The 16,339-nt window shown below is 45.1% G+C and overlaps 2 protein-coding genes and 2 non-coding genes across 4 annotated transcripts; 1 reads left to right on the top strand and 3 right to left on the bottom strand.

The window, feature by feature from the left end:
• Positions 1–329: 329 nt before the first annotated feature.
• On the bottom strand, positions 330–12,370 carry LOC119522601 (H/ACA ribonucleoprotein complex subunit DKC1). Its single transcript, XM_037821032.1, has 15 exons — positions 12,242–12,370; positions 11,513–11,577; positions 10,946–11,032; positions 9,753–9,844; positions 9,331–9,515; positions 8,805–8,869; positions 8,318–8,444; positions 7,950–8,080; positions 7,389–7,532; positions 5,240–5,360; positions 4,173–4,291; positions 3,265–3,368; positions 2,754–2,832; positions 1,492–1,629; positions 330–1,066 (listed from the first exon to the last, which is right to left on the bottom strand). Exons 1-15 carry the CDS (start codon positions 12,255–12,257, stop codon positions 1,004–1,006), a joined length of 1,536 nt encoding a protein of 511 aa, XP_037676960.1. The 5' UTR covers positions 12,258–12,370; the 3' UTR covers positions 330–1,003.
• On the bottom strand, positions 2,910–3,038 carry LOC119523891. The gene has a single exon (XR_005214695.1). It is a non-coding gene; the product is annotated as a small nucleolar RNA SNORA56 (small nucleolar RNA).
• On the bottom strand, positions 7,718–7,850 carry LOC119523889. Its single transcript, XR_005214693.1, has one exon. It is a non-coding gene; the product is annotated as a small nucleolar RNA SNORA36 family (small nucleolar RNA).
• Positions 12,371–14,898: 2,528 nt separating the features above from the next.
• LOC119522599 (DNA-directed RNA polymerases I, II, and III subunit RPABC4-like) lies at positions 14,899–15,072 on the top strand. The gene has a single exon (XM_037821030.1). It carries the CDS (start codon positions 14,899–14,901, stop codon positions 15,070–15,072), a length of 174 nt encoding a protein of 57 aa, XP_037676958.1.
• The last annotated feature ends 1,267 nt before the right edge of the window (positions 15,073–16,339 follow it).

Here is a 16,339-nt window from a genome sequence, read left to right as displayed (position 1 = left end):
CAGCCCTTCCTTTGCCACACCACACACATACCTTTCTCGTCTCTCAATTATTTTTGGAGAGGTCACTGAATTTACAATGATTTCCCTTTCATTTAGTCAGTGCCTTAAGATTCCACAGCATTTGACCCCATGTCAGATGATGATGGGCCCCAAATTAAAAGCCATTAAGATCAGAATCAGAATGTGAAACCAACCAAACATCAAGGAAAAGCATCAAATCTCAAATACACATAAAGAGCCCTACCTTTTTAATCAAAAAGTCCTGGAATTTATAATTTTTGCTCTGCCAGTTTGAGATTGCCAACAATTAGAAAACCCAAGAGGAATACTTACAAAACTTAATAAGTAAACTTTAATAAGTAAAAATTACAACATTCTTCTTAAAGACAGCTAGTTCATCCTTTAAAAGTAAATGAGGGTTTAAACAAGAGGGGCATCAGAATGCTTTTACTTCTGTTGCAAAATCCAAGTAGCCAGGTAGATTCGGGTGAATAATGCTGTGTGTGCACAATTTTAAACACACAAAGGACTACTAGCTAGAAAAATCCACTGCCATCATATGACATTAAGGAATATTACCCCAGTGAACAACCTTTTTCAGTTATACTTTTCTTTCACTTATTGAGGACTTAGATCATTTCATTGAGCCAGCTTAATTATAATAAAACTTTAAAAAACGGGTTGGGGGGGGGAGCAAACTAGGAGAGGACCACGATGTTAAAATGGTGACTAGAAAACAGCTGTGGTTACTGGGCAGTATTGGGGCTGCATATGAGGCTTCCCAGCAATCAGTGCAGTGTGTGCAGCCAAATCCGCCTCCTTCGTCACCCACATCCTTAAAACAGGACAAGCCGGGATGACCACACCAGGGAACAGCAACAGCTCAGGTGGCAGCTGAATTGGGCCGATGTTCCCTTCTCTCAGCGACAAAAGGATCGATGGTTTCTCAATAAGGCTTTAATTTCTCCTCCCAGCTGGAAAAAAGTGCTTAAAGCAGTTTTCACTACTCAGAAACCACTTCCACCACTTTTGTTTTCTTCTTCTTCTTTTTGGTGGTATCATTACTCTAGGGAGAAAGAGAGAAAGCTCACGCCATCCATTAACAAAATAATTTTGAGTCTCACAAACTGAAATCAGTCAAGTAAAAGCAAGCCTATTTTCTATGTACATTCTATTTTTTTTTTTTTTTTTTGGAATCTGTAAAGAGCATTTCTCCTCTACAGAGTTCTACCCCTGAGCAGTTAGGATGCACTGTCGGGTGTCTGTGTTCATCCTATGGGGGTGGGGGTGGTGGAGGGGAAAGGTATCCAGGAACATGAGAACACAAGGAAGTACACAAGCCCCCAGCCAAAGGGGCAGGGTACCCTGCTTCATGCCCACACACCAGCGTCTCCTAAGAGTAACAAAGCACTTACCTTCTGGATAATTCTTTCCCCATCCTAGGACCAAGCAAGCCTCAAGTACCCCAAATGTGGAAGACAATATACACACCACATCTCCCGGCTCGCCCCCACTCTCTACAGCAGCTTTGGCCTTTTTCTCCTTTTTATTCTTCTTCTTTTCCTTCTTGCTCAGTTGTGGGACAGCTGGAAAGAGCTCATCGTTCTCACTCTCACTCTCTCGCTTCCGCTAAAATGAAGACAACTTATCAGTATTTAGATCTTAGACAGTTAAGTCAAAAGGTGGGGAAGTCACCAAGGAAGATCCCAACTAAATCCAACAGGAAGTTTCCTGATCACTAACTGTGACAGTCGAGGGCCGGAAAGGCTTGTTATTCAGTAAGCCCCAAGAAGCCGTGAGGCACCACAGGAGCCCCAGAACAGCAGCACCAGGCTCTGGTCCTCACCCTGAGCAAGCTCGTTCTCTCATGGTTTTACTTTACTTGTGAGGGAAATGGGGGCGAGGGGAGTTAAACTACATGACCTCTAAAAGTGTTGCAGCTTCAGTCTTCAATGAGGGTAGGCAAGCAGACCAGGATGTCACATTTGACGGGCCGGGAGAAATTAAAAGGACTCAAACGCTAACCTAGAACTCACCACTTCCTGCCCCAAGAGCTTGTTTTGGGCCACTTATTATAACCCTCCACACTCAAGGTTTCTGAGTGCAGACATGTTCTGTGCTCCACTGCTAGCGGTCCCCAACCCTGGGAAGCCAAGTTGTCATCACATTTTGACTCCTTAAATGTAGGCTGCTGCTATTTAGAGACATTTGCCATCCTTTGGAGATTTTGCTTCCTGATGAGTTTTACATGGTCCCCACATGAATTACAACATGCTACGACTTTTTAAGTGACCTGCAGGACCTTAAAACATACCTGTGCTACTACTTGACCCCGAGTGGGGGACATTTATGCCACCCATTCTGTTCCATTGTTGTTATGTACCTCAATTCTCTTGCCTCAGCTGAGCTGGGTTAGAGTCCACCCCGTCTTCCCAGCGGACAAACCAGGGAACTGAATCACAAAAGCCCAGATACCGACCACATCCCAGACCTGGTGCACCTTCGGAATGCACTACAGCTCCCAGATTCTAATCCCGTCGCCACAGCACATGGTCAGGCAGGGTCTAAGTGGCCCCTGGTATGACATGCTATCATTTCTGAGTGTGCCATGGCCTGGACAAGCTAAGAAGCCCAGCTGTACCGAGCCAGGATATACTGCTGGACCGCAGGGTCACCAGGATCAGGCAATCATGGGCGCACCTCCGAATTATCTCCTGAAGGACATTCTCAACTGCTCATAGCATGCCACTCACCTTTGGTGCTTTCACTGCTTCAGCGACTACCTGTGGGGCTTTTACTGCTTCAGCAACCCCTTCTTTCTTTGCAGAAGCACTGAAGGAGAAGTAACAGTAAGTCAGATTCACTGACTGGCTTTCCATGAAGGCAATGCTGATCCTCGGATTAGTGGGTGATATCTGGTAAGTTTAAAGCCACCATCAAAGTACTGACGCTGGACAGAAAAACTCACCATTTAATGTTGCAGACTGACTCCCTCTAGAGTCCCATGAGCCAGACTAGAAAGGGATAACTGTCTGCTATGTAGGCCTGAACCCCTAACTGACCTGGGCCAACGAGAGGGGCCCTGCTGTTGCTACCCTACAGGGTCAATCACATAGTCCAGCAGTTTCACAGGAGCTGAGCAAGAAAAACAGGTTGCTTGCATTTGTTCAATGCCCAACTGCAAGTGCTATGGTCTTGCATTTACCAAGTTTTCCCCAAACAAAATCTCCCCCCCCACCACCCCACAATCTACTGTCTCCTCACCTGTAGTCAACATACTCCTGCACCCAAGCAGTAGGTGTGCTGTCCGTGGGCTTGCCGTGCTTATCCAGAAGGCCCTGCTTGATCATCATCTTCTTCTGACTTGCCTTGATGGAAAGAACAATGTCAACACAGGAAGCAAACAAGCATTAATGCTTGCACATGCCTTCAAAAGACCTCATCCACACAAAAGTGCACAATGTTCCTTCCATGCATATTCTCAGCTGGGCCTCAAAATCCTCTGGAGAACATTCAGAACTGATCCACTATTTCCAACATGAGCAAACATTAACTCATCTAAGGTCACAGATTATATTAGTGAGAATCAGAACAAGGACTTAAGATGTCCAAACTTTTAGTCCTGGCATTTTCTATTAAACTCACTAATAGTTAACCTTACACTATTACATTCTCCAAAGAAAATTCACTTACCACTTTCTGCAGTGTCACGGTGCTGCTCTCCTGCCAACCAGCTCTTTGTCCACAGGGCCTTTGCACATGCTGTTCCAAGTGCCAAGAACTCCCTCCCCTCTTCACCTCATCAACATCTCACCCACCCTCCACACTGACATGGCTCAATAAAAGACCATTACCCCAGACATCTCCCCCAACTAGGTCAAAGCCCTCAACATTGGTTCTCAGGGCACTGTGCACCTCTCTGCACTCCTGGCTAGCTCTTACTTTGGCTGAAACTCAACATTCCATTGTGGGATTATTTGAGTAATAGCCATCTACTTCCCCCATTAGAGTGAAATCTCCAAGGTCCCAGAGGGCACCTGTTTCCACTCACCATTGACTCCCCAAAGCCCAGTGCAACAAATGGTGCTGTGGCTACACCGAGAGCTGCTCCAGTTAAGTATTCGACAATGCAAACCAAAATACAGCAGAGCACACTAGCCAATTCCACTTACCTTTGGACCTAAACCCCACTTCCGTGGGTACGTGTCTCTCTCCATGATCACTCTCTTGATCTTAGCTACTATACCATGGTCACAGGTAGAGATTACTGCTGTGGTCATTAATGCAATAGCTGCGGGCATTGGAAAGAGATAAAAGAATGATCTGAAGTGGAAAGACCCAACATCTGTTTTAAAACCCATTTAAAACTCTGAGCTCTGCTGCCCTAATTGGGGTTTCCTTAACTCAGTGTATGTATATGTGCAGCAAAACCACATGCTTGGAGAAAATCCTCATTTGTGGGAAGAAAGCCTTTGAAATGTTAAACTTATCAAGCTAAACAAAAATACCGGTACCAACCATGCTAATAAAAATCAATGCTTCCTAGTCGTCAGGAGACATCTTAATGAATAAATCAGAACCATTTTTTCCTTTAATGGGCCTAATTTGCACCAGAAATAAAGCATGTTAACAGGATCTATTCTCTCAGGTCTATGAGCTAGCAAGATAGCCAGAGGGCTGGTTCCATTCCCACTGACAACAGCCAGACGGGAAAAGAACATCAAACCAAAGCACCTTAAAGAAACACACATCAGGATTGTGACTCAGGACAAGTACAAGGAATGGCAGGCACATCCCCTTCAGGTCCACAAAAGATGTGAGGTTTTCAAGGACAATTCAATGGTAGCTGATAAGAAACCAGATTTTAACAAAGTTAAGTGTGGCAAGCAGACAAGGAATGAATGGATTATAAGCTCTTCATTTCAATTCACATCTACAACCAGCTATCACTCTTCACCTTACCTGCCTTTGCTCACCAGAGAAATGAGCCAAACGACCTCCACCTGCAGCCACCTAGGTACAAGGTCCTCCCTGACCAGGAGCCTAGTGACATGTGAACTGCAACCTCACTTTCCCACTTGTACCTGACATTTCCTTTCATAGTGACCACCCACTGACTCCAGACAACACTGTGATTAGGTCAACTTGACAAATTGGGACTTGGGTAACCTGCTCCCAGTAAGTCTGGCTGTGATGGTGTGAACAGAGCCCAATTCAAGAACTGTTACCCCTCTCTTACCCATACAGATGGCTTCCCCTTTAGTGGTGATGACCACGATCTCCTGATTGACTTCAATGCCATCTTCATATCGAAGAACACCTGGAAGCATAATCTTCGCTCCATAGCAGATGGCATTCACCTGCAGAGATGATAACTGGCACTCTTAGTTCTGTCACCAGTTTATTCAAACACTAACCGACTAAGGACCTCTCAGGGCCTGCCACATATTAACAACAGACCACTGGTTCTCAAAGTTGGGTCCCCAGAAACCAGTAGCATCAGCACCCCCTGGTTACGTGTTAAGATTCACTCTTGGGCCCGACCGCAGATCCACTGAATTAGAAATTCAGGAGAGCAAGACCCAGCCATTCGTTTTAACAAGCCTTACAGGGGATTCTGATGTCAATGCCCTCCATCCCATCCCACCCCACCCCCATGTGAGAACAAATGAAGACAACAGGGCAAGAGGGTCTGAGGGCTTCCTTCTCCTCCACCTGTGAAATAGGGCTACCGGTATCCATAGCTCAGTAGCTCAGTGAATGGAACACTAGGAAGGGATTCAGAATAATAGCAAACACCTACTATGTGCCCAGGCACTACTACTCTAAGCACTTTACATACATCAACTCAAAAAAATGAAACAGGACCTGACTTTAAAATCAGGTACTTCTCATATTTTGGAGATACTTTAGTTGCTAAATTAGGACGATTTCTTCATTAACATTCCTCTTCAATAAATTATGCAGTCAACGTTTTAAGATTATGCATGCTTTCCATGGGGCTTAAAGGTGTTTTCACTTTGAACAAAAAACCCAGCCTTAGCTTTCCTTAATTGCTCCTTGCTCTTCCCCATCATCGAGGAAAAAGAAAAAACCCAAGAGAACTAGGAGACCTATTCAATTTATTGGGAGATCTGGGTAATAGCAGGCTGCAACAGTAATTACAAGCCAAGACTAACAAGGCCTGTTGAACCAAGCATACAAAAAGTTTTGGCATGTAGTTTTTAAGTCAGGGTACAAGTTCATGCCACCTCTCAGTTAGCTATACCTGTTTGACACTAAGGAGACTTGTGTTCAAAGGCCCCTAATGCATTCAACACTTATGCCTATCCTAGGCTCTTCTGCTGACCATATTCCCCTTAAACATATTCAGAAGCGTATACTCTTTGACCCAGGATAAGGAGAGTGTATCAGCTTTATGTTGTTCACCACCCTATGTGATTCTTTTCAAAATCTTTATAGTGGGATGTTTTAGTATACCTCTAATTTTTCTTTTGGTCTTTTACTACAGACTGTAGCACACAGAAATAACAACAAATGTGTATAATTTAAAATTTGAATATGAATAACCACCAGCTCCAACTATATACAGTAATTTACATATCCTTCAACTAGAGAATGTTTTTATGGTAACATAGTATTTACCAAAAATTGATGATGCACTTGACCACAAAGAAAATCTTATCATGATCAAATCTGATCCATAATACAACTAGAAATTAAAAAAAACCCATCCCTAAATCACCCCTGAACCAAAGAGGAAATCTAAACTGAAGTAATTAATTGCATTTACTTATATTCTGGACTGCTCTCCATTTTAAGGCTATTTAGTAAATATGCTAACATAAAAGGCTAGATTAAGCCCAGTGAAGTTTAGGTTTTATAGTGTTACACTATGACTGACTTAGGCAGAACAAAACTGTTTACTGAAATTCTTGCAGGATACACTTCATTGCTGTAGCTCTGAAACACTCTAGTCTCAACTTTTCCCCCCACTGACACTATTTTTCTAATGGCAATTTAAATAAATCAAGGTTTCTTACGCCCATGTAGAACCACCAGGTTACAGAAGATCACGAACCAAGTTACCAACTTTGGGAGACCTCTTAAATTTTGAAATGGAGTTAGGCCTAGCACTGAACTTTTACCTTAAATTAGTATATTTGGCTTTGATTTAATAATTCTTCAATCACCAATGCTTCTATTATCAATAACTGAATCTAGCATTCAACTTAAGAAACCAGAAGAAAACAAAATAAATCCAAAGGGAAATAATAAACTTAACTTCCAAGTTTTATCTCTTTAAGTAGAATGAGATTTTTGGAACAAGGACATCTCACTTTTTGGACTCACATTTTGTTGAAACGGACTCGCAATCCAGTACTTACTGCACTGTCTTTCATCACCAGCCGTTTATGAGATGTCAGCAGCTTTTCCAAAGGGTAAATAACTCGCCGCAGGTAACTCTCGTCCTTGTGATTATCATATAGCCACTGAGCATCTAGCACATCATGCATAGTCACCATGTGGTCCTAAAAAGCAGCCATATATGAAAATAATTAAACGTCATCTTATCTCATAGCCAGCTGGACCTGAAACGTCAAAAATTGAGTGACTGTAACTTGTCTTGTCCAAGCTCATTAGTCTTGAGTCACTTAAGAGAATCATCTCTCTTCTGGCAATCTTTAATCATTGATATATTAAATCTAAGCAGACATTGTGTAGGCTGGGGTATAAATGAATAGAACAGTACTTTTCCATCCAACTACTTACCCTAGCCCGTTTCACTCTCCCAAAGTTTAATTAACAGAACAGGGAAGCTGCCCTGAACTGCACTCAACACTTTGGAAATTGCCTTATCCAGAATGTTAAGCAAGTCGAGTTCTACCAAGGGGCTGGAAGATATATTAACAACCAGCTCTAAAACTTCTAGCCCCGTAATAGCATACCTTTTCACTCATAACTCCAGAACGAACCCTCCGAAGTTCCTGCATCTGACCTCCAACTCCCAATAACAAACCAAGGTGCACGCACAGTGTCCGAATGTAGGTGCCAGCCTCACAACTCACCCAAAAGATTCCTAAAACACACACAAAAGAAAGTAGCATATTGTTTTCCAAAGTAAACACATCACTGATTGAGGCATCCAAAGTTATTCTCCACCTGAGCCATCAAATCTAGAGACAATAAACACAGGCTATATAACTACACAAGCTAATAGCATCTACTTTAAAAAACAGAATAGAATTCTCACGAATGCATTCCTACCCACTTGTGGTTTACGTCCATTCAGTCCATCACAAACCTAATGACATACCTAATCTTCTTTCAGGATCATACTCTATCATCTTGCTCTCATAGATGGTCCGGACTCGGAGTTGCCTCTTTACTGCAGCAATCAGTGGGGGTCGCTGGAAGAGGGCACCCGTCAGAGTTTCTAGGGCCTGAGAAGAAGCACAAACCTAAATGAAGAATCTCATCACATGCTCTTTCAAATAAGACCAAAGACGATATTTGGGGAGTTTGAGGACACAACTGAAACACGAGAGGTTTCTTTCAATCATTTATGTTCTAAAATGCCTCTCCATTTCTGCTTCCTTCTTCGAATACAAAGGGATAATTCAGTGCTGACCTGAACCCCCTCCTCAGAAGGGACATGGCCAGAAAATGCCTCTGCCACCTGCAGTGTGTTAGGGCAGCACACCGAAAAGGGCATAGGAAAGTTACATGAAAAAGAGGCCCAACGTTTATAGGCTCAGAAGACCCAGACGGCCAAAGGGGGCCCTCCCTACCAGTGCACTTACCCTAGAAAGCTGGGTCCCCCCTTCAATAGCATTGTGCAGCCGGACAATTCCAACATACTCTTTGCCTGAAAAATGACAGAAGAGTAGTCAGGTGTGGCCGCTAAGTTTTCTGTATTTTTATATTCTCAAACCAGTTCCATTTTGCACAGCTAGAAAAGCAGGCAATTTGACCTCATGTTTCTGTACATTTACTTCAAAAACAGGTTAAATAAAGGCACTTTAGACAGAAGCAGTAGCATGGAGGAAGAGGTAGAGTAATAAGGCAAGAGCTATTCTCAGAAAGACCTTTGAGAGTTCTGACTTAATGCCAGGAATGTGTCTACTCAGCTCAATGTGCATGTCTAATACCTGGAATCCAAGAAAGGCCCATGAGAATCTGGCAAAGAAACCAACAGAATATTCTGCTTTAGGAATATTTTTTCCTAATAAAGAGATAGTTTCCAAAAGCCAAAATGTAGGCAGAAAGGGAAATGAAGAAAGCCTTCCAATCTCAAAGTACCCACCCTCTCCCTCCTCTTTCACATACCTGCACTCTGCTGTGATTTTACCAAGCGAGTGGCTCGTTCTATGCACACGATTAGACAGCCAGTCACCTTGGGATCCAGAGTACCACTGTGTCCTGTCTTCTCAACCCGAAGTATTCGTCGGATCCAGGCTACCACTTCATGGGAAGAGGGGTTGGAGGGTTTGTCGAGGTTAATGAAACCTGTCCTAGAATAAAGAAAATAAATTAATATATAAATATATTTTATATACATATACACATCACCTACTATTGTCTTCTAACAAAACAAAAATTCTGAAGAGTAAAAAAGAAATCATTATGGACAGTTATACATTAAGGGGAATGCCATTCAAAGGTACAACTACCTCCCTGAAGAACTGATATGAAAGCATTTTTTTCAAAAGAACAAGACTTTGAACAGTGCTTGCTCCAGACACACTTACCTGATATAGTCTGCAATCTCCCTCTTCAGAGGATTTGAACCAGAAGGAAGAGGTGTATAGTGTGTTGTCCTTACATTTAGCTTATCAAAATTCTAGAAAGCAATGATACAATACAAAATAAACTTCATGTTTCTATAGTCAGCACTAACAAGCAACTGTGATATAGTAACCCTTAAAGTTCATAAACTCATAATTTTGCCCTTTTTCATTATCTACTAAGACAGACTGTTAAGCCTTCTTAAATACAGGTAAAACAACCTATATTTGTAAGAACAAGACAGATTTGAGCACTCGAGTTAAGATATTGCTATAGAAAGTGGTCAAGACTCCTTGGGTACAGAACAAAGACTGGGCATCATTATGGTTTATTAAAACTCTTTGTCAAGGGGTGTTTCAGTAACTTCTTACTCTTTTTCTTCTAACCTGATACCTGATGCCCACTTAACAACTTATTAAACTTATAAAAATACAATTCAATTCATGACTGAATTACCCTATTTAAAACCAATTAAGACAATAATTTCTACAGGACACACTACTTGCTGGGCACTGTGGCTAAACACATTTCATGCATTACCTCCTGTAACCTTCAGCACATCTTCCTGAGATATTATGAGCAAACCGCCCCAAAGAGATTGAATGACTGGTCCAAGGTCACACAACCTGACCCAAATTGTTCTGGCTTCAAAGCCTATGCTCTTATAAGCACAACAGCAGTGGTTTTCCAAGTGCGGCCCACAAATTGGTGCAGGTCTGTAAGATGGAGTAAGTACAGAAAGTGAGAGCCAAGTGTTTAGAAACTTTGATAGTTTAACATTGCCGCAATATTTTAATTGTGTTCTACAAGATTACTGGGTGCACTGGAAATTTAAAAAACAATCTGGTCCCTCATCTCAGATACCTCAAGGAACACTGCCTTAGACTACATCATTTGACATCTGCTTTCACGAAATGAAACCCATTGGGGAAGACCTACTGTACAAAGAGGAGTTGAGAGGATGCAATGACCACATGGAGAAGATAATATAGATAAAAGCCATAGGAAGTAGCAAAGTGTTTGTTTGGTAACATACTTATATCTTTTTTGCATGTGTAAGAAAGCCCATGGATTAATGGGCAGAAAAAAAACTGCTTAAATTTAGAAATAATGTAAAAGTCAGGCATTTACCTGATGCCTGATCTTGAGCACGTACCTTCAACAACAGGGGCCACTGAGATGTGTCCAACTGAGCCACTTTGGATTCTGGTTTGATAAGAAAATCTTCGATGTGTTGAATTTCCTTTGACAGGACAGAAACATACCCTATTAGATTTGTCACCTGATTTTTTGCAATTCCATTACTACTACAAAAGTCTATACCCTTTAAATAGAAAGCAAGGCCTTCTATGCCTCTTCACTGGGGCCTCCAAGGAAAGAAATAGAAGAAATGAAGCAGGAGCTCAGAAGGTGAAATGAAGTGCAACTAAGGTCCAAATATTTAAAGAGAACAGAAGATGGTAGGTCTGTGGTGGGGCTGGGAAGGGAGAGTTTTGGGGAGATAATTTGGTATAGCCAACACCATTTAGTATACTGTGCTCCAATATGAGAAAGTTAGGCTGGCTGAGGGAAAGGGTGAGGTGGTTTCATTTTCAGTACTTTGGTATTTCTACGCAATGAGCACCAATTCTGCTCATTTCTTAGATTCCTTTAAAACAGTTCGTTTCTCTAGTTTGTTAGCTAAGGAATTTTTTTATTAAACCAAAGTAAAACACATTCTTACAGCTACATCTGCTGCTGCTAATGACTTCCGGTCCTTCTTCTTCTTATGCTTCTTTGGCAAAATTACTACAAAAACATACACGAGATTTAGTTTCCCCGAAAATAAAGACGGACCTCAAGGCAGGTAAATATAGATTTTCCGTCTTAAAACTACTGTTGAAGACCAAGTCTGTAAAATCAAACAATTCTCCGCACGGATCGGTAACTGACTGGAGGCTGTCGCACGTGTTGGCTTCCCTTCCGGTTTACCACGTGGCCGTGGCGGGGCTTAAAAAAGGCGCAGAAGCTCCTGGCCGGCCCCAACTTCCACAGCATCCACTCCGCTATCCTCGCCGGCCTGTGGCCTCGGAGACTTTTTTACAACTGGGCGCTTTCTCCAGGTGCGTTTCTCCATGCACCTCGGCCCCCTTCTTCCCCACCATCTCCTCCCCGCATCGCGTGGCGCCAGCACCCAGGGGCCGCCTGGGGGCCGCCAGCGCCGCCTTTGGATTGCGACCCGGGCGCTAAGAAGCTTTTACCGTCAGCGGGAGGCCCGGGCCCCGCAGCGCCACGTCACCGCGAGGGCCTCCAGGTCCTGTGCTCTCTCCGCCGGTGAAGAAAAGCGCTGGGCGAGAGGCAAGGCCCGCAAGAGGCCCGCCAGTGTGCCCCCGACGCCGCTCCCCCAGCTCTCCGAGCCCGCAGAGTTGGCTCTGACCGCGGAGAGCACGGCCAGGCCGCCCGCGACCCTTACCTTCGGCGTCCGCCATGTTTCCCCGCACAACGTACGCGCCGCCCGGGCTACCACCGAGGAAACGATCGGCGAGCCCCACCGCCTTGCTCTCGTCAGGCCGCGCCGCCCTGTGCGTACCGCGCCAGGGGCGGGGCGGGGCCCGAGGCGCGCGCCGGCCGCCTGGGCAATCCCATTGGCTAGCTCGGCCCCTGCGGGCGGTGCGTGCGCGCGGGCGCCTCGGGCCTTGCCCCGCCCCTGGCGCGGCTCGGGCTGGGAACGCGTACTGAGCTCCGTCTCAGAGGCCGCGCGCCTGTGGGAGCCGTGGCCCACGCGCCCTCGCCCGGGTGATCCGGGGCACCCACACCTGGGCGCTGTGCTAAACGCTTGGTAAATATTCCCTGTTTCCTCACGCCGGCACTTTAAGGTGGGTGTCGGAGACGGCCCCCTTTCGAAATGAGGAACTACACTGGGAGAACGTAATGCCCTTGCGGCGTTGATCGCCACCCGTCTAGGGCGCGGCTGCCCAATAGGAAGAGAATGCGAGCCCGCGGGCACTTTTTTTTTTTCGTATCAAGTCTTCGAAGTTCAGGGTGCGCTCTCCCCTTACAGCACGCCGCAATTCGAACTAGCCCGGTGGCGAGTCGGTGGACCCGGCGAGGGGTGTTGTGCATCTCCCGAGGATACTGTATGCAAAAGCACAGCCTGCGTAAATTCAGCTCCCCGCCTATTCTGCCAGCACCCAGGCAACCGACTGTAGCTGAAATTACAAGTTGCGCCATGCTGACTGTCCCACACACGTCAACTGTGCTACCTGCCAATTTTGCGCCTTTGCCTGGGCAATGCACTCTCCCATGAGACATTTCTTACTTGCTCCTCCAACCTCCAACACACCTAACACTCAACTGATGATGACCTTATTTCTTGTTTTATTAGGAATGAAAGCAATCATAAGAGAACCTCCACATGCTCTTGCTACCATATCTAACAACCCACCTGCCAGTACCAGTACCTTAGTCCTTGAATGAATAAAACACCCATTCCCTTAACCCATGCTAGCCCCTCCATTTCCCAAACCCTTTTGCCTACTCAAGACAATGCTCCAACAATTCTCCCTTCTGTTTCCTGCAACATTAACTTCTCCCTCTCTACCAGAGTGGGGCTACGTTGCCTGGAGAGGGCTCCTGCCTGACCATCAGCGAGTGATCTCCCTCCCCCTATGCCCCCAGCCAAGCTATCAGTTCACAGTATGAGGACAAGTCTGAGGAGGGGGTGTCATTTGGAGTTGTTGGAGAGTCTGGAAATTAGGGTGGGGAGGTGAGAGGTTATGATATAAGATCACAACGCTACAGAAGGATCTCTTAGTTAGAGCCTGTACAGAAATGTGGCTCCACCCTCCCACCCTGCCTCCATGAGTTAAAGGTTGCTGCCATCACAGGGGGCCTGTGGTTCAGAGGTCATGAGTTCAACATAATAGTGCAAAACACCAGAGGGAAGAGCAGGTGAACTGCCAGAGGCACTTGGTCCTCAGCAGAAGGTATAGGGGGCAGAGGCCTGGACACACATGTACAGGGATGTGATGCAGCTCTTGCCCTGGTCAGGATCATATCTGCCTCCTAGAAGGGTTGATCTTATCTGATAATCCTTTTCTTCCTCAGTCCATCCCAGCCTTGGTTTCTGCTGCTGCCACTGTGGAGCGAGTTGCTACAACTGCGCGTCGTGGGAACACAGGTTCAGGGCCCAAAAGAAACTTTCAGCAAATGATCCCTTCATTACTTGCCCAGAATGAAGAGTCCTGAAAGGGCAAATAGTCTCCTTGTCACTTACACAGCACAAAGAGTCCCCATGACCAATGAAGAAGTCCCCATCACAGGGTGGCCGAAAACTGCTCCAGGTCAGGGTTGATAGATGGCTGTCCCACATGCCCCACTTCATGTCAGAGAAGAGAGACCAGTCTATACTGTTTGGGTGTGGTTTCATCCACCTTGCAGGGAGGAGGCCTTTGCCACTGAGAATTCCTGTTCTGACAAGCATATGGGGGCTGCTGGTTCCCAGCTTCCAAGTTTAATTCTGTTCAGGCCTTTTCATTAGACTTATCTCCCCCAGATTGTGGAATGGCACACAATAGAAAAGGAGGTGGGGGTAGCAGAAGGCCATAGGTAGGATGGGTGCTTAGAGAGTGTGTTCCTGACTTTCCCAGAGAGGGAAGTGGAGGTAGGCGAGGTCTGGGCGATGGCCACTTAACAGGAATCTTTGATTTCCCTAGCAGCCACCTGCAGATGAGGATGTCTGCTCCCAGCAACATTTTACAGATCCGTTGGTCTCCTTGGGCACTTGCTTCCCTGGCCTTCCAGGACATTGCACTTTCCTGGTTTCCCTTCTACCTCACTGGCTACTCCTTCTCAAGCACTTTCCCTGGTTCCTCCTCATCTCCCAAACCTTTTAATGTCAGAGTGCCCCAGGGCATATTCCCTGGCCCTTTCCTTTATCTTCACCTTGGTGTGTTGGCTTATTGAGGCCCAGGTCTTTAAATGGCATCTGTGTGGCGATGACTCCCAAACCTAGATCTCCAGCCCAGACCTCTTCCCTAATCTCCAAATTTGTCTATTTGGCTTCTGGTTCCACATCTCCACTTGGATATCTAAAAGGCACCTCAGGTTTCTCCGTGCTGCGGACTAACAATGGACACCCAGAAGGACGTGCAATCCCCAAAGCAGCAGCCAATGATCTATATCTGTGGAGAGCATCACACAGAAAATGAAATACAATCCAGGGATCCAATCAGATGCAGAAAATGTGGATACAGAATAATGTACAAGAAAAGGACTAAAAGGTTGGTGGTTTTTGACGCTTGATGAAACATGAATTCAGAGTAATATCTTCGCTTGTAGTTGAATTTGCCATTAATGTTTCCCATTGTTGTATAGCTTTTGGTTAGCATACTTATCTTTATGAATACAACTACATATACACAAAAATAAAATAAAAGGTACCTCAAATGCAAAGTGCCCATAACTGGGCCCCTGATACTATCCCCATATATATAGGGGGAGGGAGAGAATGAGAATATGAGAATGAGAATAATTGGGTGTATGGGTAAGTGTTCTAGTTTGCTAATGCTGCAGAATGCAAAACACCAGAGATGGATTGGCTTTTATAAAAAGGGGGTTTATTTGGCTACACAGTTACAGTCTTAAGGCCATAAAGTGTCCAAGGTAACACATCAGTAATCGGGTACCTTCACTGGAGGATGGCCGATGGCGTCCGGAAAACCTCTGTTAGCTGGGAAGGCACGTGGCTGGTGTCTGCTCCAAAGTTCTGGTTTCAAAATGGCTTTCTCCCAGGACATTCCTCTCTAGCAAGCTTGCTCCTCTTCAAAACGTCACTCACAGCTGCACTCAGTTCCTTCTGTTATGTCAGCTCATTTATATGGCTCCACTGATCAACTTAAACCCACCCTGGATGGGTGGAGCAACACCTCCATGGAAACCATCCAACCAGAGTCATCACCCACAGCTGGGTGGGGCGCATTCCAAAGAAACACTCAAAGAGTTACAATCTGATCAACCCTGATAACGCCTGCCCATACAAGATTACATCAAAGATAATGGCGTTTGGGGGACATAATACATTCAAACTGGCACAGTAAGTGAACATTAAGGTTAGGCCTCTGTGACGGTTTGGATGTATTATGTCCCCCAAAACGCCATGTCCTTTGATGCAGTCTTGTGGGGGCAAATGTATTAGTGTTGATTAGGTTGGAATTGTTTGATTAAGTGTGTTCCATGGAGATGCATCCCACCCAACTGTAGGTGATGACTCTAATTGGATAGTTTCCATGGAGGCATGGCTCCACCCATTCAGCATGGGCCTTGATTAGTTTACTAGAGCACTATATAGGCTCAGACAGAAGGAGTGAGCTTGCTACAGCCAAGAGGGACACTTTGAAGAACGCACAGGAGCTAAGAGAGGGACGTCCTGGGAGAAAGCCATTTTGAAACCAGAACTCTGGAGCAGATGCCAGCCATGTGCCTTCCCAGCTAACAGAGGTTTTCCAGATGCCATTGGCCATCCTCCGGTGAAGGTACCTGATTTTCTCCAGTTTTATCTTCAAAAAATTTT

The sequence above is a fragment of the Choloepus didactylus genome, chromosome X (genome assembly GCF_015220235.1).
Source record: "Choloepus didactylus isolate mChoDid1 chromosome X, mChoDid1.pri, whole genome shotgun sequence".
Taxonomy (NCBI): Eukaryota; Metazoa; Chordata; class Mammalia; order Pilosa; family Megalonychidae; genus Choloepus; species Choloepus didactylus.
Note: the sequence above shows the minus strand (reverse complement) of the source record. Positions and strands in the feature narration are given on the sequence as shown.

Coding starts and splice junctions, on each gene's coding strand:
- LOC119522599 (XM_037821030.1), top strand. CDS start 14,899: ATGGACACCCAGAAGGACGTGCAATCCCCAAAGCAGCAGCCAATGATC.
- LOC119522601 (XM_037821032.1), bottom strand. Junction 9,516..9,752: donor GAGATTGCAGACTATATCAG/GTAAGTGTGTCT, acceptor TCTTTATTCTAG/GACAGGTTTCATTAACCTCG. Junction 4,292..5,239: donor AGGGGAAGCCATCTGTATGG/GTAAGAGAGGGG, acceptor CAATGCCCGCAG/CTATTGCATTAATGACCACA.